The sequence below is a fragment of the Calliphora vicina genome, chromosome 4 (genome assembly GCF_958450345.1).
Source record: "Calliphora vicina chromosome 4, idCalVici1.1, whole genome shotgun sequence".
In the NCBI taxonomy this organism is placed as follows: Eukaryota; Metazoa; Arthropoda; class Insecta; order Diptera; family Calliphoridae; genus Calliphora; species Calliphora vicina.
In genome coordinates this window covers 59,190,911-59,212,734 of record NC_088783.1, presented here as the reverse complement: position 1 = coordinate 59,212,734, position 21,824 = coordinate 59,190,911, and the positions used below count along the sequence as shown (strand labels likewise).

The 21,824-nt window shown below is 25.7% G+C and overlaps 1 protein-coding gene and 1 non-coding gene across 2 annotated transcripts; one reads left to right on the top strand and one right to left on the bottom strand.

Annotated features, from left to right (window-relative positions):
- Nucleotides 1–1,058: 1,058 nt before the first annotated feature.
- Nucleotides 1,059–17,818, bottom strand: Bcat (Branched chain amino acid transaminase). Its single transcript, XM_065508027.1, has 7 exons — nt 17,359–17,818; nt 6,023–6,451; nt 5,053–5,283; nt 3,012–3,136; nt 2,750–2,931; nt 2,524–2,678; nt 1,059–2,450 (listed from the first exon to the last, which is right to left on the bottom strand). Exons 1-7 carry the CDS (start codon nt 17,386–17,388, stop codon nt 2,262–2,264), a joined length of 1,341 nt encoding a protein of 446 aa, XP_065364099.1. The 5' UTR covers nt 17,389–17,818; the 3' UTR covers nt 1,059–2,261.
- On the top strand, nt 11,840–11,979 carry LOC135959344 (U4 spliceosomal RNA). The gene has a single exon (XR_010576548.1). It is a non-coding gene; the product is annotated as a U4 spliceosomal RNA (small nuclear RNA).
- Nucleotides 17,819–21,824: the final 4,006 nt, after the last annotated feature.

The window sequence follows — 21,824 nt, the reverse complement described above, 5'->3', positions numbered from 1 at the left end:
TTTAAAAAAATAATAATTTTGTTTAATAAAAATATTTAAAAAAAAAATATTTTTAAGTATAAATTATAGATAAGATTCGGCACAGCCAAATATTTACTTGTTACTTGTTAAAACTAGAATTCAAAATTCGCACCAAATGTAAAAGAAATTATTCTTTTAAAATTATAGCACTCATATTAACAATCGTTCTCATATAAAGTCAAGTTCCGAAAATCCTTTTAAGTCCCTTTAATATTTACTAGAGTCCAATGGCAACTGGGTTTCAGTCAAAAACCGATTCTAATATTCAGTCAGAAACTTTTCAAAAGCACTATTAATTGCGGTACTCCGATTTTCATATACAGTATGATTATTTATGTCGAATTTTAACCTTGACCATGATCAAATAGGGACCGATCCAAACAATATATCGTTTTGTGATTTCTTTTTACATGTAACTTATTTTTCATGGACCGATTCTTACCAATTTCAACAGAGCTTGGTCATAGTAGTATCATGGTATTATCTGTAATATACAGTGATACTGTATAAAAAATATAATTTTCTTTTTAGGTTGTCCTACAATTTGGTTCATAACTCAAGTACTACTTGACCGATTTTGAACATTTTCAATACCAAACATTTGTGATCAACAAAGAATAGTTGATCTTCAACATACAGACAGACAGACAGACAGACGGACGGACGTAGCCAGATCATCTTAGAATTTCATATGTTCCCAGAATATACACACAGCTTCAAAGTAATTTTTTTTTTCACAACCGAATCTACTATTCAACTCAATCTCCAACAAACCGAAACATTAAAATTTTAATCGATGAATAAATTTTAGGATTTTCAATATCTTAAAAAAAATCAAATATTTGTTGGTGTATAATCACTTTTGAGGCTCACTGTATATACTTTTGTGGGTCTGCGAAGAATATTTCGATGTGTTACAAACAGAATGACAAAATCAGTATAACCGCCATCTTTTTGTTGGTGGATATAAAAAATGTTCACGGGTATATCAGATTTGGCTCAGCTTCGAGATGTTAATTTAAAAATAAAACAAAATATTTACTGCTGTTTTGAAAAATCAATTTTCAATAATAAAAAAAAATTTATTTTCAATTCAATGTTTAAATTTTTCTTTTTCATTTTGTAATTCCTAATTCTTTCTTTTCTTTCATTATTTTAAAACTATTTTACAGATTCTCTTAAATATGTATTTAATTTTAATTCTTTAACAAATTTAAAAAAATTAAATAAAAATTAATAATAATAATTTTGAATTTTGTAAAACCAAAAAAATAATAAGTAAAATTTTGTTACAGCAAAAAAATTGGTAAATAAAATGAGGTTTTTCAATAAAAAAGTGATAAAAACCAAAAGTTAAGATCAAAAAAATTTGTTGAAATTATTAGAACTTAAAAACTAATAAATGCACTTGTTCCGGTACGTTAGAAAATAATTTCACACAAAAAATTCTTTTCAACGAAAAAAAAATAATAATAATAAAAATTAAAACAAATTAAAATGAAATTAAGGAATAAAATCAAAAACAAAATTTACATACGAGTATAAATTATAGCCCCTGAGTATAAAAACTAAACTATAAATTTATAAAATGGGTACATAAATATTTTGTTTGATTAAATAATATAATTCCACAAAATTAGTTTAAATGTTTAGGTAATAATTGTAATAATAATATTTAAAATGAGAAGAATCTAAGGTTATATACACAAACTTAGCAAAATAAATAAATATTTAAGGGATTTTTCTTCTGTAGAGACTTTTAAACAGACAGACAATTGTTTTAGAGTTTTATTTTGTTCTTCTTCATGTCTTAGAAATTAAATAAAATGATGTATTTTTTTGTGATTTTTTTCTTGTTTTTTGTTTAAATGCAGGTTTTTTCTATACAAATTCGAGCTAGTCTTGCTAGTCATCACTCAAGCCTTAATGTCCTTTACCCTATAAAATAATTTACAATTAAAGTAAAAACTAAACTAACATTACAACACAATTATTTAACACAAAAAACAACTGTCTGCTGATTTGAAAACAGAAAAAGTGGAGGGGGGTCTTAAAAAAGATCCGTTTTGAAAAGACCTTTTTAATTAACCCTTCTCTTTTTCTGTGGGGAACTTAAAACTTAAACTTATTTTATAAATCGAGCTATTTAAAATCTACTAATACACACAAGTTTAAATAAAATTTTTTGGATAAAAAAATCTCATCTCTCCTTAAAATGGTTGATTGAAAGAAAAGCCTTCTTAATCAATAACCACAGCCCAGGGATGATCAACCTTGCCGTATTGAATGTCCATTAATGTCTTACGAATCGTTTCGTGCACAGGTTTCTCTTGTTCCATGGTGGGGATGTACAGATTTTGGCCCATATAGTTAATGCGATTAATGGGACTGACTACACAGGCGGTACCAGTGCCGAACAATTCAAGCAACTGAAAATATCAAAGAAACGAACATTTGTTAGAATTTATTTCGAAAATATATTTTAATGTAATTAAAACTTACTCTTCCTTGATTCAAAAGCTCGCCGATTTGTGGCATGGTAAAGCTGCGTTCAGCTACTTTGAATTTGCCCCATTGGCGGGCCAAAGTTAAAATGGAATCTCTGGTAATACCAGGCAAAATTAAACCATTCAAGGGAGGTGTGATCAATTCTTTTTCTGTAATGAAAACAAAAATAAAATATTTAATATTTAATCCGTTTTGGAATAGTTTATTATTTGTAACTTACCTCCTTGGTCATTAATGTAGAACATGAAGATATTCATGGTGCCAACTTCTGTCAACTGATGATCTTCACCATACAACCATAAAACTTGTTGCAAACCCTTGGCGGCAGCCTCTTTTTGTACATTAATCGTGGGAGCATAATTTGAACCCATTTTACGGTTGCCTACACCACCTGGCCAGGCTCTAAAATTATGCAAATAAGAGAGAATAAATTAACTACATGTTTTGAGAGGATTTTTTTTGAGGTTTCCTAGACAACTTACCTTGTGTAACTGGGATCGGCTAGCAGGGAAACAGCACCGGTATCATCACTCTTGAAGTAACAACCGACGGGGGAGAGAATGCTGTATAATAAGGCGGAATCTGAGGAAGCAACACCCAAGGTAGGCTAAAATTATAGGAAAACAGAATTGGGAATTAGTAAATTGTATTTTTATAAATTTAGAAAAATTGTACTTTCTCTAAACTCTTTAAAATTTAAGATATTTCTAATTACTGCCCTTTTTATACCCTTCACCTTCGTGAGAAGGGTATATATAAGTTTGTCATTCCGTTTGTAATTTCTACATTTTTCATTTCCGACCCTATAAAGTATATATATTCTGGATCCTTATAGATAGCGGAGTCGATTAAGCCATGTCCGTCTGTCTGTCTGTCTGTTGAAATCAATTTTCTGAAGACCCCAGATATCTTCGGGATCTAGATCTCCAATAATTCTGTCAGACATGCTTTCGAGAAGTTTGCTATTTAAAATCAGCAAAATCGGTCCATAAATAACGGAGATATGAGCAAAAAACCGAGACAACCTCGATTTTTAACCTATTTTTGATCTATATCTGGATTACTAAGTCATTAATATAGACAATATGGATATCTAATGATAGATATTTCAAAGTCCATTGCAACGATGTAGATAAGGCTATAGTAAGTTGGACCTATAATGGGTCAAAATCGGGAAAAATATTTTTTAACCCGAATTTTTTTTATCAAAAAATTTTTTTGTCATAAATTTTATTTCAAAAAAATTTAAATTTAAAAAAATTTGGAAAAAAAATGTTTAAAAAAAATTAAATTTTGTTTACCTAAAAATATTTAAACAAATTTATTTTAAAGTATAATTTGGTGAAGGGTATATAAGAATCGGCACAGCCGAATATAGCTCTCTTACATGTTTAATACTGTTTTAATACAAGTTAATTTAAAATAACAATAATATTTGAATGTCACACATTTTTATTTCACATTTTAGTACTTTTGGTACATTTTTCAAAAAGTACTAATTGGAAATGTGCAAAAAAAGTACCTATATAGATTAGTACTATATTCCAAAATAATTTGAACAATTAAAAATTTAACTCATACATTTTTAATTGACATTTTAGTACTTTTGATACTTTTTTCAAAAAGTACTAATTGGTAATGTACAAAAAAAGTATCTATATAGATTAGTACTATTTTCCAAAATTTTTATTTGACATTTTAGTACTTTTGGTACTTTTTTCAAAAAGTACTAATTGGAAATGTGCAAAAAAAGTACCTATATAGATTAGTATTATTTTCCAAAATAATTTGAACAATTAAGTATAAAACTCACATTTTTATTCGACATTTTAGTACTTTTTTCAAAAAGTACTAATTGGTAATGTGTAAAAAAGTACCTATATAGATTAGTACTAATTTCCAAAATAATTTGAACAATTAAAAATTAAACTCACACATTTTTATTTGACATTTTAGTACTTTTTTCAAAAAGTACTAATTGGTAATGTGTAAAAAAGTACCATATAGATTAGTACTATTTTCCAAAATAATTTGAACAATTAAAAATTAAATTCACACATTTTTATTGGATATTTTAATACTTTTGGTACATTTTTCAAAAAGTACTAATTGGTAATGTGTAAAAAAGTACTTATATAGATTAGTACTATTTGCCAAAATAATTTGAACAATTAAATATTAAAATATATTGACATTTTAGTATTTTTGGTACTTTTTGAAAAAAGTACTTTTTGGAAAATCAAGTTAAAAATCCATAAATTTAAGTACTTTTTGGAAATTTTAATAACTTAAAGGGGTTTATTCAAGTTATTGTTACTTTCCAATGTTTAAATTGTGTGTTTTTTTTTACCAAAAATCATTTAAATTATTTAAAACCAGGTACTATTGGTACTTTTTTAAATTCTCTTATATTAAAGTATTTAAAGAAATACAAAATCGTCCAAATAATGTCCCAGGTTGGGAAAAATTCTATTAATATCCTGAAACCTTAAAAATACATTAATTTAATTTCCAAATACTTACATCAATACCAATCAGTGTGGGTCTGATATATAAACTGGCAGCTTCTGTGTGTGGTACCCATTCGGAATCGATGGATATGAGGCGGGATAAACATTTAACAAATTCTTCACCCTCGAATGTGGGTAAACCGGAACGTTTGGCAGCTAAATTCATGCGATTCATGTTCATGTTGGGACGGAAAATTCTAATTTTGCCATCAACACCACGATAAGCCTTCATGCCCTCAAAAAGCTATTTAAAAAAAAAACAAACAAATAAATTTAAATTAAATAATTATTTTTATTAAAAAAGAGATTAATATAATTAAATTAAAGGTGTAAACAAGGTGTTGTTACTTGTTTTAATAAAAGGGTTTTCAAAATAAAAATCTCAAGGCAAACAATATAAAATCTAATACTGATAAGAGTGCATAACAACTGCTAAAAGAAATTTGTTTTTCACAATTGTTTACAAATAGCAACAATATTTGATTAATTGTTATTATTATTGATTTTTTTTTCATCTGTTTTTCACACGTGTTTTTTCCCGTGTAACCGAACGTACTATAGAGATTACGTCAATTAACTCGTAAGATTTTGAACTTTTAGAAAAACAAAAATATTTTTGTAATTATTTGTAGGCTTTGTTTCCTTGTTAAATGCCAACTTAGATTAAAAATATTTGAAAATTGTTTGCAAAATTTGATTTCGATCAGCAACTGATGATCATGCCTCCTGATCTCTGACTTTAGTGAACAAAGGAAATTTAGCGTTTTGTCAACTTTATATTATTTTTAATTTAATTATTAGATTTTTAATAAATATTTCTAATAAAGTTCAGGGGGGTTTGGCTTATGCAAGAACGATTTCTATATAATTTCAATATTTTACAGGGGTATTCACAAACGATCAGTATTGATCTGACAAAAGTTTTAACAAATGAATTTTAAGGGGAAATTTGTAATAATTTTTTTTTTTTAATTTTAACTCACCTCAACGGCATAATGCAATACTTTGGCGGCGGGATGCATAACGAGATTTTCCAAGGGTGTAATTTGGGGCTTTTGCCAGCCACCCAAATTCTTGTGATAGTAGATCTTCAACATATGATCTGTGAACAATTTGCCAAAGCCCAACTCTTCGGCTGAATCGGGTTTGGGTTGCAATTGCTGGGGTGTGGCCAAACGCACCGACAATTGGGTGGCATTGAATTGTACGCCCACATCATCGTCATGGGTAATGGGCTCAGGTACAGCATTTGATAATTGTGATGTCATGGACTTGGTGATTTGGAAATCAGCTTCTAATTGTTGTTTCTGTTGTTGTTGCTGCTCTTGGGCAGCCTTTAACGACTGATTGCTGCATAATCGAATTGATTGTTCGATAAAACGTATCAAACGGTGTTGATTGCGGAAAATATCCTGAAAAATAATGGAAAGTGAAAAAAAATTAGTTTAATTTCATTTTCAAACTCATTTAGTATGCGAAACAAATTTGTTTGGCTGGTAATTTATGCCATAAGTAGCGTGTGTTCGCTCTATTTTAATTTGCGTGTTTCTTATAAAATGAATTCTTTTGTTTTAATTTATATTTTGCTGTTATATAAATTCATTAATTTACTTTACCCCGCTGGCTAAGTTCAATGTACATGGTTTATTTACATGAAATTACTTTTACGTTGTCTAGTGAAATTCTCTTTAAATTGTGCCTTAACGTCAGTCAGTGTTATGGAAAATTAATATGCGTTTAATATTAAGCGTTTAAACATATCGAATTTCTTGTAGCCTTTATTTACATATTGTCAACCATAATCTATAAAGAAATTATATTAAGAGTAATGGTTGGTTTGGTCAAAATTACTTGATACTAAGTAAATATTCTAATTTTTCTATGTATTTAACATTAAATTACTTAATAACTTTGCTGTATGCAATAGAAATAATGAAAATGTTTAATGTTGTTAGATGGTTTTGCTTAAAATATGAAAATTTTTAAGAATTCTTAGATACAAATTTATTTTTACTTTGTTTACATTATGTAAACTAATTGTAAATAATTAGAAATGTGAATTGCAGCTAAATAATGTTTTATTTAATACAAAATTTGTGTAAAATAACAAATCTTGTAATTGTTTACATTGTTGACATTATGTAAAATAGGTCAACAAGATAGAAAATATAGGAAAACGTATTAAAATGTTTAGGATTTTATGAAAGATATGTTTATGAAATTGTTTACTTGGGGTAAAATAATTGTTGACACAATGTAAACTATAAAAAAACTATTTATTGTTTATAAATGCTTTGTTTTACTAAAAAAAATTGGTAAAATTATGAAAATTTAATTACATATTTACATTTTTGACATTATGTGAACAATTTTAAAAATTAAAGGAAATTTTAAGGTTTTCATAAAAATGTGATTTTTCCATTGTTTACCTAAAGAAACTACTTAATGACATCGTGTAAACAATTCAAAAACTCGATTTTAAGTAAAGAATGGTTGATTTTTTCTTTAAAAAATTGCGTAAAATCCACAAATTTTAATTGTTTACATTTTTGACATTATGTAAAAAATGTCAAAAATTAAAGAAATAGAGGAAACGTATTAAAATTTAAAGATATCCATAAAGAATTCGATTTTTTAATTGTTTACCCAAGGTAAACTAATTATTGGCATCGTGTAAATAATTAAAAAACTCGATTTAAAGTAAAGAATTTTTTTTTTCACTAAAAATTTGGCTTAAAATCACAAATTTTAATTATTTACATTTTTGACATTATGTAAAAAATGTCAAGAATAAAATAAATATAGGAAAACGTATTAACATTTTAAGATATTCATAAAGAATGCGATTTTTCCATTGTTTACCTTAGGTAAACTACTTAATGATTAACCATGTAAATAATTCAAAAACTCAATTTAAAGTAAAGAATGTTTTTCGCACAAAAAAGTTTCCTAAAGTACCCAAATTTTAATTATTTACATTTTTGACATTATGTAAAAAATGTCGAAAATGAAAGAATAGAGGAAATCATATTAAAATTTTAAGATATTCATAAAGAATGCGATTTTTCCATTGTTTACCTTAGGTAAACTACTTAATGACACCTTGTAAACAATTCAACAAACTCAAAAATTTTTTTTCACTAAAAAATGGCGTAAAATTCGCAAATTTTAATTATTTACATTTTTGACATTATGTAAAAAACGTCAAAAATTACGGAAATATAGGAAACGTATTAAAATTTTAAGATTTTCCTAAAGAAAACGACTTTTACATTGTTTACCTTAGGTGTAAAAAATTTGACACAGTGTAAAAAATTCAAAAAATTAAAGAAATTCCTACATTTTGTATTAAAATTTGAAGATATTCATAAAGAATGCGACTTTTCTATTGTTTACCTCTGGTAAACTATTTACTGACATCGTGTAAAGAATAAAAAAAATCGATTTAAAGTAAATAATGTTTATTGCACAAAATATTACACAAATTTTAATTGTTTACCTTAGGCAAACTACTACTTATTGACATCGTGTAAACAATTCAAAAAGTCTATTTAAAGTAAAAAAAACTTTGTGTAAAAAAAACTTCGTGTAAATTTCAATATTTACAGATTTTGGTGATTGTTTACATAAGGTAAAATAATTATTTAATTAAAACAATATTTCTTAATTCTTTGCAAAAATTTGGAATTTGTATTAAGTTTTTAAAAGTTTAGCTCAGGTAAATAATTTATTATAAATCGATTTTCTAATATTTTAAACTTTAACTATTGAATTTGTTCACTATTCTATTTCATGTTAAAAATATATTAAAATTCTTGGCCGATTTCAAGTTCAATTTAGCCTTCAAATTTGATGACGTAAACAATGAAAATTTTTCATAATATTTTTTTGGAAATTTGAAATTTCTATTGTAATTGCACTGATAATCTTTGTGATCCCTGCTGTTATTGTCATATTAAATGTAATGATTTTAATTTTACAAGAAAACTACTTTAATCTTGTCACGTATTTTCAACACTTAAGTAACACCAAAGATGTCAATATGTTATCAAACTAAATAATATTAAACATCTGATGAAAGTTTACTAAATTTATTAATCATTTAGATTAATTTGGGTTAGCAGTAATCTATTGAATAATATTTTAAAACAAAATAACCAAACAATGTTGTAGTGATAATGTAAAAGTATTCAAATTAATATAAAAGTGCATTGTTCTCTTTTAATTTTACTTGTTTGACGTTTTAAGCAATAATTGCAATTAATTGTCAAAGCGTAATAACATAAATACATAATGAATTTTAGTTTTTTACATTAAACTGCTACTGCTTTCAAGCCCGAGTAAAGTTCACAGAAATTGTGAAAGGCGGGAAACCAAGTTTTTTAAATGAAAAGAAAAATGGAAATTTGAAATATGTATATTTTTAAATAATTTTCTTAGAATTTAATAAATTCTTTATTATTTACACTAATTACTTGGGTAATTATTACGCAAGTATAAGAAAAATAGCTTTATTTTATTATTTTTTGGAATAATGGGATTTTTTGATAGTTTACATCATTTCAAATAATTATTTACATTAGGTAAACAATCAATTAAATCTAGTTAAAGCTAAAGAAATACCATACAAAGTTTTTGTTATTTAAACTTGAATAAATTTTAGTTTTTTACATTGTTGACATTATGTAAAAAATGTGCACAATGTAAAAGATATATTAAAGCTGCCAACATTTTAAGATTTTCAAGCAAAAATGGTTGTTTTACATTGTTTACTTAAAGTAAAAAATAATAGAAAATGTAAACAATTCAAATGTACATATTAAAGTATAGAAAGCCTAGTTGTAGCTTAAATATGTTTAAAATATACCTATTTTTAATTGTTTACATTATGTAAAAAATATCAAAAATGTAAAAAGTTATGAAAGCTTAAAGATTTTTAAACTTAACAGGCAATTTTACATTATTTACCTAAAGTAAACTAATTATTGACTTAAGGTAAATAAAAAATTGTAAAAAGTTATTAAACCTGTCAATGTTTAAAGATTTTCAAGCATAACTGGCAGTTAGTTATTGTTTACCTAAAGTAAAATAATTATTGACTTAATGTAAACAATTAAAAACATGTTTTAAAAGCAAAGAAATGTTTGTTTATAGAATAAATTTATCATAAATAAAAAAATTTGAATTAATTACATTATTGACATTAGGTGAAAAATGTAAAAAATTATCAATTTAACAAATATTTTAAACATTTTAAGATTTTCAGAAATAACTGAATTTTTTGATAGTTTACATAAGGTAAAATAATTATTAACATAATGTAAACAATTAAAAAAATTTAATTTAATTAAAGAAATTCTTTTAAATTCAATAAATTTTAGAGAAATGCAAACAAATTTAATTATTTACATTGTTGACATTGGGTAAACAATGTAAAACAATATATAAAATTAACAAAATTTTAAGATTTTTATGAATAATAGCATTTTTTGTTGGTTACATAAGGTAAAATTATTATTCGCACAATGTACACAATTAAAAAAATGTAGTTTAATTAAAGAAATTCTTTTAAATTCAATAAATTTGAGGGAAGAGCAAAAAAAAAAATAATTATTTACATTAGGTAAACAATGTAAAAACACATATAAATTTAAGAAAATTAAAAAAAATTTAAGATTTTTATGAACAATAGCTTTTTTTTAGGTTACATAATGTAAACAATTAATTTAAATTAAAGAAATTCTTTTAAATTCAATAAATTTGAGGGTAATGCAACAAAAATAATTATTTACATTGTTTACATTAGGTAAATTACTCGAAAAATATAAAAATTATGAGAAAACTATTATATTTTCAGAAACAATTACAAAAAAAAATTCAATTAAAATTAACAAAATTCTTTTGAAATTAATTTTTTTTTGGAAAACTTAAAAATTTTAATTATTTACATTGTTGACATAATGTAAATATGTCAAAAATATAAGAAATATGTTAAAAAATATAAAATTTTCACAAAGTATACAACTTATTTATTGTTTACACAAGGTAATATAGTTATTTACACAAGGTAAACAATTGAAATATTACTGTTCTTTATAAAGAAAAAGTAAAATTTTCATTAAATTGAAAGAAAATCAATGTTGTCAATATTTTTTTTACAATTAATAAATATTTTTCTTTAGTTAACAATAATTGAAGTCAAGCAGTCTGCCTTGATTTTGAATTCATAGGTACTTGTTTAAATTAAAGTATTAATTAAGTTAATCTTATCTAAAAAACACAACAATTAACATAAATATTTTGATTAAACACTTAATGAAAAGTTCATACTCCAACAACAAAAAATTCATTCATAAAATCCTAACAATAAAAACTCTTTAAATTAAAAAGGGAACCAGAAAATACGAATTAGTTAGTCACATTTTTACTCATAAATTCATATGAAATTCTCCCAATAAAACAACAACAAAACCAAGAGAATGCAAGACAATAATAACAAAAACAAACCATTCCAAAGATAAAACCAGTTTGTGGGAAACAAAATAAACTGCAATAACAAAAATACTAAAGTGCAATGCACGCATAATCTACAAACAAAAACAACCCCTTTTTGGTCTAAGAAAACCTATGCTGTATCTTTAACATAAATATAAAATGTGGTGGTATATTTTTACCAACAACATTTTTTTTAGTTTCTGTTTTTTCATTTCTTTTCTATTTTGTGTTTTTTTGTCGTTATAATTCTCATTTGGTTTGTGTTATTTTGGGTATGTATAGTTGAGTATTTGTGGTGTTAAGTTAGCTTTGCGCAGAGGCGATATCGTAACCAATGAAGTTCTACTGAGGTGCGATTATTGCTAGTTGAAAACTTTAACCAATACCCCGCCATGGGGACGTGAAATACCGTCCACTACGGCAATTTTTGCAAGCCCGAGAGGGCTAATTAATAAATCAATTTCATAAAAAAAATATAAAAAATTTTTGTTCCTGAAAATTGGAAATTTTTCGATATTTTGAGAGATTTTCTTCGAGATAAAAATGATTTTTCTTTTTGGGTTTTTAATGATCGTTTAAAAATATATTAAAAAGGAAGGAAACTTTCCTGTATTTTTTTCTTAACAAAAGACAATTCAAACTGTCAGATATTTAATTTATTTTGTAAATTGATTTAAAGCACTTGTTTTTTAATTTTATTTCAGTTTAAATAAACATGTTTTTTTATATTGAAATTTAAAAGACCCTGTTCCACTAACTCTGAATTAATTATTTATTTTTTTTTTCAAAATTTCACTTTTCCTCTGACACTTTTAAAAGTTATTGAATATTTTTCCACTTTTTTAATAATATATTTTGTTTGTTTGCATAATTTCAAAGAACTATTTTTTTTCAAATTAATTAAATGTTTTTATGTACATAAATTTATTAAACAAAAATTCAATTATGCTTAATTAGTTTTATATTTAATTAAATATGAAGGCACGTTTTGCCTACATTTGCAATAAATATTAATAATAAAATCTAAGACTTTTAGCGTAAATCAATACATATGTATGTGATATTATAAATTAGATTCCAAAGAAATTTGTTTTAGAAAAAATATTGTAATTGTTCAAACATGTCATACAAATCAAAATTTTTTACAAATTCTTCGATATTGTCCATAATTTTTGCATAGAAACTAAACAATGTTTAGGCTAAATGTTCCGATTATAAAAATTTACGAAATTATTTAATTTCAGGGGAATTTTTAAGCTGTAAATAGTAAATATTTCAAAAAAAAACTAAGTAAATATAATCTTTTTGTCATTTATTTTCATTTAAAATTTTGCCAACAAAGCGTCATATGCGTGAAGTTTTGCTTTACTTCTTTAATTTGAAAAAAAGTAACGCTCACCAGGAGACTATAGATCAGCCTATAGACGGTACTATAGGCGAGACTATAGACGAGACTATAGGCGAGACTATAGACGAGACTATAGACGAGACTATAGGCGAGACTATAGACGAGACTATAGGCGAGACTATAGACGAGACTATAGACGAGACTATAGGCGAGACTATAGGCGAGACTATAGACGAGACTATAGGCGAGACTATAGACGAGACTATAGACGAGACTATAGACGAGACTATAGACGAGACTATAGACGAGACTATAGGCGAGACTATAGGCGAGACTTTAGACAAGACTTTAGACGAGACTATAGACGAGTGTTTCATCGTGCTAGAGATGATTTGTACGGTTCAAAAGAAAAACGCCCAGAATATCCGGCCAGACATAAAAACGTAATATTCCATCATGACAAGGATCGACCAACTGTTGCAATACCTGCTAAAAACTAATTAGAATGAAGTGGTTGGGAAGTTTTGCCTACTACTATTTGTTCGATCGATGCAGAACGATCTCTCTGAGATACGCTTCACTTCAGGACAGAGTTTCCAAATTTGGCTTGATTAGTTCATGGCCTCAAAAGATGAGGTTTTTTGTTTAAAGGTTTTTGCTTTAAAATTGTTGCATTAGAATTAAAACTCTTTTAAATATTTAAGAAACAGCCGGCATTCGCAACATGTTGAGAAGGAAATAAAATGTTTACTTAACAATAGTTCAACTAAACAAATGGAATGTATTTTCGTCATGGAATTTAAAAGATGTTTTCTTTTAAATTTCTTACATTAGATTTAAAATTTTGATTAATTTCAATTATTTTTCATCATTAAAAACACAGCAACATGTTGTTAAACAAATAAAATGTTTCTACAACAAAAGTTTTTGTTATAGAATCCAATTATTCATTCATTAACAAATTTTAAAGGCCTTTGCTTAAGAATATTTCTATTAAAAGTAAAACTCTATTAAATAGCAATTATTTTATTAAAATTTTGTATTCCTTAAGCAACATCCGGCATTTGCAACATGTTGAGAAGGAAATAAAATGTTTACATAACCATTAGTTCAACCAAACAAATAAATTCATTCATAATTGAATTTAAAACAAGTTTTATTTTAAATTTATTACATTAGAATTAAATTTTTCATAAATTTTCATTATTTGTCACCATTAAAAAAACAGCAACATGTTGTTAAACAAATAAAATGTTTATTCAACAATAGTTTTTGTTATATAATCCAGTTATGCATTCATTAACAAATTTTAAAGGTATTTTCTTAAGAATAGTTGCATTAAAATAAAATTCTATTACAATTCAATATTTTTAAAAAAAATATTGCTTCATTAAATTATTAGCAACATGTTGAGAAGGAAATAAAATACATCTAAATCTAGAAAGCATAATTGAATCTTTAAGGAAGTTTTAAATTGTGAGCTTGGAATCAAAATTCTATTAAATGTTAATTATGTTTTAAAATATCTCAATATTAAAACTTTAGCAACATGTTGAGAAGCAAATGAAATAAGTACTCAACAATAATTCTTGTTAAAGAATATGTAAATGACAAAAAAAAGTTAAAATGCTTTAAGAAAAAACGTAAAATCATTACTGGAAAGTTTTGCAAATTAAAAATAATTCCAAATTCAATTTTTTGTATAGTATATTTACTTTAAATTTTTGCCAAATTTCTATGAATTTTGGTATAATTTATTTACTTATTTTCTTTTGTTTGTGTTTCTATTGCCATTTATTTGATTTCTATTGTTTAAATAAGAATACCAGTTTTCTAAATTAAAAAAAAATATAAAATAAACATTTGAATTTTTTATTTTTTTTTGGTTTTATAGCAGACAGACAAGGTTTGCAGACCTTGTTAAATAAGTTTTGCTTAACAACTGTTGAAAGTTTAAACAATTCATAGGAATTGTTATAAAACTTTTCTTTAAAATTTATTCACAAAAATTTTTATGCATTTTTCTTTATGCAGCAGACATTTTTTTGTTGGTTTTCATTATAGAATTTTTGCAGAAGTTCAAGTTCAATAACATTTGCTCTTATAAAATTTTTTATAAAATTTATTCAAATTTTTCATTAATAATATTTTAATATTAAACAATTATATAAAATTAAAACTGATAACAAAATTTATATTTATTAATCATATTTTTTTTTTATTGAATTTTAGCATATGACAACAATATAGATTTTCTGGGCAAAACAGAAATCTTAGATAAGAAGTTGGGGGATGATGAGTTTTTTTTTTATAAAAAAATTATGTTGACGTCAGTGAAAATTTAAATGATTTTGTTATAAAGAGACACACAGAAACATAATTTTTCTATAAATATTTTAATTTAATGAGATTGTTTTATTGGAAATTTGTTTCAAATTTATGGCTTTTTAAGAAAGATCAGGGGGTTTTGGGAGGTATTTGAATCGAAAGAGAAGATTATTGATATTCAAATTTATGATTCATACGTAACCTCCCAGCTATAATCAAAATTTTTAAATCAAAAATTTCAAATTGTTGGAAAAAACTTTTTACAGGATTTTGAAAAATTATTTTTTTAGGATTTTGTCATAAAACATTACAATCATAAATTTTCAATAAAAACAGCAAGTTTTATTGTGATTTTATTTAAATTTTTCGTGTTTTTAGTCAATTTGTTTGATATATATCGGATGGTGGAGGTGGGATTTAGGACTCGGGGTATGAATTTTATAAAAAGAATTTCGATTTGTTAAAAAAGGTTTCGAAAATGACAATTTTTTAAAAGATTTTGAAAAGTTGCAAAACAATAATAAACAAAATGTATAAATAAATAAATTTGAAGGTTTTATTATTGAAATTTTGCATGTTTTTTTTTGATTTGTTGACAAACATTAGCTTATATTGAGAATTATCAAGGGGGCTTGGGCCAAATGGTTTCAAAATAGCACAGTTTTGAATTTTGTTTTTATGATTCATAGGTAACCCCCTGAGTACTTTCTAAATAATAAGCAAAAGATTTCAATTTATTGAAAAAAAATTTGTAGACTATTTCGAAAAATAATCACTTTGAAAATTAAAAAAAAGGTTGATAGACTATTAGAAGTAAACAATTATATACAAATGTTCTATAAATAAAATTAGGGGTTTGTTATTGTTTACAAACATTGGCATATTTTGATAAATATCAAGGGGCTTTGGTCCAAATTGTTTCAAAAGTCGTCTTTTGCAACATGTTGAGAAGGAAATAAAATGTTTACTTAACAATATTCAGTCAATTAAACAAATCTATTCATTCATAATGTAATTTCAAAGAAGTTTTCTTTTAAATTTATCGCATTAGAATTAAAATTTTGATAAATTGCAATTATTTGTCATTATTAAAGTAACAGCAACATGTTGTTAAACAAATAAAATGTTTATTCAACAATAGTTCTTGTTATACAATTGAAAAAATATGTGGTTTCATTAACAAATTTTAAAGGTTTTGACTAAGAATTGTTGCATTAGAATTAACATTTATACAAAACTTGTCTTCAATAAATTATTGTCAACATGTTGAGAAGGAATTAAAATAGATCTAAATCTTGAAACCATAATTGGCTTTTTAAGAGAGTATTATTGTTTTAAATGATTTTGAAAAATGAATTGCTTGATTTAACTAAATATTTAATATTTTCTATATACATTTTAAACACAAAATATGTTTAACAAACTTTGCCGCCTTAATCGGAGACAAAATTTTGAAATTTTTGCGCCAAAAGGTTTGTATTTGAAATCTCAAAACTCGATTTTATAATTTTGATTTTGTTATTCATACGTAACCTCCCGAGTACATTTTAAATATTTATAAAAAAAAACATTTTGAATTGTTGGACAAAAAACTTTATAAACGATTTTGAATAATTACCACTTTGAGAATTGAATAATTTTAATACATTTAAATTTAAAACTCGAAATATTTTTAACACTTATGAAAAATGAGGACTTTGGAAATTGAAAAAGTTGATAAAATTCTCTAGTTTTAACATTTTCTATACAAATTAAAACTTGAAATATAATTAACCCATTTTGCCGCAATATTTGAAGTCGAAATTTTGGAATTTCGGCAATAATTTTGGCGGCAAAAGAGTTATGTTTAGAAAATCTATTAAATGTAATAGTTTTATGTTTAAAAACTTTTTAAAATGAAACAAAAGAATAATATTTTTAAATGAGTTTTTTAAAAATCATAAAAAAAGAATCTCTATTTTAACATGATTTATTGCTATTTTTATTCAAATATTGCTAAATGTATAAATAATTTTTCCTAATTTTACTCCAATATTCTCCTTTTAAACATTATTGTTTCTTCCTGTTTATTCTCTTTAATTTTCCTTATTTTCTCCTTTACTTTTGGCATAAATTTCCGCACATCTTTTTAACTCATAATTTCCTTACCTTAGCATTAATAGCCATTTTGGTTGTCATGTTTGCTAGTTATTTAATTTCACTGGTAATCAAAATTTCAAACTTTTTTTTTTTTATATAATTCTAAAACTTTCACACACTTCAAAATTTAAAATGTGTGTAATATGGGTTCAACACTTTTAAATTTGTTCGCTTAATTCCACTTGGTTTTTTCGACGTAACCGCACCAAGTAAATTTTATGTATAAAAAATTGTTTTTTCCTATTTTATTCTGCACAGTTTCTTTTGATTTTACTTTATAGATCTTTTTTTTATTTGCTTCTTTCTTCTACTTGAAATGCTATATTACATTCATGAGATTTTTTAACTTGTTATTTTCTATATAAAAAAGAAACACTTCGTATTTAAGAGATTTTTTGACTTTTTTAAAGAAATTAATACGTCTTTACAGCTCCAAGTTACGGCAATAACTGAATTATTTGACTGCATGCGGCCTCTATCTATAGGTTTTTGGGCTCGCATAAATTGCCTGTTGATTCTTTTAGCTCTTTACTCACACACACACACACTTTAAACCAACAACAACCAACATCAACATTCATTAGCAGTAAACAACAAAAGACGAACCAACTCTGATGCTCGTGCGATCATCGTCATCAATTGGCAAACTAAGTTTTGAGAGAGTGTGAGTGTATCTATGTGAGTAAGTGAGTGTGCCGCTATATATTGGTTGAGTGTGAGTGTGTATCCGCATGTTAAAAAGTTAAAATTCTCGTACGAAATGTTGTTGTTGGTTTTAGTACTTTTTAGGTGCTTTTTTGCGGTTGCTGCTAAGAGTCTAATTTGTTCGGTTTTTTTTTATTATATTTTATTCATTGTTAAATGTGGCAGGTTTATTTGTTGCTAAATTTTTTTTTTTATTATACATAAGTACATGTTTTATATGTATAAACACTACTGGTCTTTAATGGCAAAAGCGACGAGGTAGGGTAAATGGGGGAGTAGTTGGCGTTGTCTTGCTCCAGACAGCTTGACAAGTATTTAGTATGTTGTTATTAAATCATTTTAGTAATATTGTTGCCTACGCTCGATCCTCTTATTTTCTCTTTTTCTTCTTCCCCTTATAAATCTCAAACACAAAATAAGAGATCTTGTAATTGTACTAAATGAGTTTGTTTTGCTGTTGATGTTTTTCCGGGTGTACTAAAAATACAATTCCTTGTTCCTTCTTTAAAGTGATAGTAAACAAAATTATTAAAACAACTTTATTTAAATATAAAGTTTATAAAAAGTTAAACAATTTTATTTTATATTTATTTTTATAAAAACACCAAGAAATTATTGTTGACATGTGCAATAATTTGTTTATCAATTAATTTAGAAAACAAAAAGCAAAAATATATACCTACATACATAAGTAAATACATACATTTATATAAACATAAAGAGCATGGCAAAGAGAGCGGGGCTTGATAAATGTGCTAAAAATTTAGAACAGCTCATTTAGTTTACTTTCAACAAAAAATATCTATAAAAATTTTTAAATTGTTTCCGAGCTGTATGATGAAACCATCTCAACGTATTTTAATATACATTTAACGCGCGGATTCTTTGTCTTTACGTATATTTGGAAAAAACATAAAATATTAAAATAAAATATCAGAAAATAACAAATAGAAAATTACGAATACCCAGCGGCATAGCAGGGGGGTTTAAGAAACCGAAATAGTAAAAATGTGTTAAAACCTTTTTATAAAAACAACATATGTAGAACGCAAAAACGGAAATTTGTCAGTTTTACTACAATTTTTAAATCACAAGTTCGTTATTAGTAATTTATTGTTTAAAAGAGGTTCAAAAAAAAAGACTGATTATTCTTACATACGAAAAAACTTAACAAAATTCCAATACTTCAGTGTTGCTAAAATATTCCCAGTATGCAAAATGATTGGAAGTTATATCGAAAATGAATCATTTTTTCGTAAATTTATTCTTGAAATAATGCATAACCTTTATTATTATCCAATAATGTTGCGTTAGATGTGTTTTCATTTTCTAATGCAATAAACTCTGCACATATTTCTGATGTTTGCTGATTTTGAAGATTCGAATTGTCAAAAACAACATCAATAATTGGCTGCGCTTTTCTTTTAAGACGTCTTCGATCCATTTTTCGTGTTAAACTATATTTTTATGAATATGTTATTGATAGGATAAGAAATAAAATTTCATTTTCTCACAAATTGACAATAGAATAATATGTATGTATATGAATTTTTCAAAAAACTCAAACATTATTCGCCATTTCTATAAAATATTAAAATACGATATTCTAAAAAATGTAGATTGGATAGAGCATCATAATAAATTCATATTTTCGATTTCAATTCGAAATAAGTTCGATAAAAAGAACTGACTCGAAATGATGCATACTGGGTTGTGTTGTTTTTATTGAGAATGTAAACAATAAAGAACTACATATTGGATAGTTTTAGTTTTCTTTTTAAAAATACTTTTTTTTAACAAACACAATCTGCGAATTGTTTATGCTTGTCTGCAGATACATATAGAGTCTCTGGCGGGAATCGAACCCGCAACCCTCAGATTGTTAGTACAGCACACTATCGTCTAGTTTATCGCGGTATATCTGTTTAAATTAAGCATTTTTGGAGGGCAATATCATTATTTAAGAACATGATTCCTACAAAATTTGTAGAGTTCGAAAATTTCCTAAAGGTGTTAATTTACCCCTTCCTAAGCAAACGCTAGATTAAAGTTACATCTACCTTTTATACAAACTTTGTAAAGTGATAGAAATATGACAGTTTTTTCTGTGTCTGTCTCTTTAGTCCTGGAATTGTGTTAATTGTTTTAAACATTCTAAGGAGTGTGATCGAAAAAATCTTAACATACTTTAATGTTAATACAAAAGAAACCACTAAACCTACAGTTTTGATTTTTTTGTTATTTGATTGAAATTATTATTACAACTTACAAAAAATATTATTTTTATAGTTCTGATCAATAGTGATGACTTTATGAACATTTTCCGGAAACCCTTCCATTAAGTTTTTAATTGTGCTTTCTGTCACTTTGTTCGAACAGTTAGTCCATTTCCGTTTAAAATCTTCCACACTTTTGGACACCTTTTTTATTCATTTCAATTCTCTTTTAACAAGAGCCAAATATTTCTCTACACGCAGAGAAAAAATATAATTGGGCATGCTTACTGTAACCATTTATATAGTGTTACAAGTTTTTTAACTATATTATAGTCACAGTTACCATTTACATGATTGTGGTAACCATAATATGGTTAACTTACGATTCACATGATTGTATCAACCATATATATGGTTACAGTAAACATATATATGTTTGTGGCAACCATATTTATGATGAATAATTTAATCATAATATGTTGTTCTCAGATTATGATAAGCCTTAAGCCGAGAGCACCATAATATGATAAGTCCATCATCATATAAATGGTTGTCACAAACATATATATGTTTACTGTAACCATATATATGGTTGAGACAATCATGTGAATCGTAAGTTAACCATATTATGGTTACCACAATCATGTAAATGGTTACTGTGACTATAATATAGTTAAAAAACTTGTAACAATATTGAAATGGTTACAGTAACCATGCCCAACTATGGTGGTGTAGGGTATAAAAATATTGACTCGGAAGCTGCGAAACATTTTCCATAACATACGTTTCGTCATGCATTATATTTTGTTAATAAAATTTGACTTCCAAAAATATTCGTTTTACTCTTTGTGAAAAAGCTAAACACTAAAATAATTCCACTTTCGATCGGAATATAATTCTTTGACAGTCCTGCACATTCACGAGTTTTTGAAATAATTTGAATAATGAACTTGGTATTGGTTTATTTGGGTTAAATCTTTTTTGTTGTATGAATCTTCTGCATTTAAGCATATTTTAGAGAAAGTCAAATTAAAAAACATCACATAAAACTAAGGACAAATTTTGCCGGGAATTCCAGTGAAAAACTCTAGTTGGGAGTGCTTTTTATTTAATGGCTTTAGAAATATCATGTGGACCATTCCTTCTACCAAAACCAGGTTTTCTATCAACGGACAAGTTCCCCAGACACTGTCTAATAATATTGGAATCAGTTTGACGGCAGACCTTTGATTGTTTGGCCAACTTTTTATTTTTGTTGAAAATATTTAATAATTTTAGTATGCACTTTTTTCTCGTCACTCATTTTAATCAGATCAACAACAAAAGAACATAATTGACATGAAACATAATAACTGATATCAAATAATACTTGGGTTAAATGTTTTAAGGAAAAAAGTGTGTTAAGGTTTTTTCAAACTCACTCTTTAGTTCCAATACAAGTGAAAAAGGATATATGATTTAGCCGGTGCAAATGTTTAGTTCAAAAAATCAATTAATATTACTTGACCACTGTTCAAAAATGGAACATTTTCGTCTAGGTTAATTCAGTGACCT

Bases quoted from the DNA above. Each gene is read 5' to 3' on its own strand.
- Bcat (XM_065508027.1), bottom strand. From the start codon at position 17,388: ATGACAACCAAAATGGCTATTAATGCTAAG. The intron at 6,452-17,358 runs GTAAGGAAATTA...ATTATTTTTCAG, and splicing joins AAATGGCTATTAATGCTAAG to GATATTTTCCGCAATCAACA. The intron at 2,679-2,749 runs GTAAGTTACAAA...TTTTCATTACAG, and splicing joins CTACATTAATGACCAAGGAG to AAAAAGAATTGATCACACCT.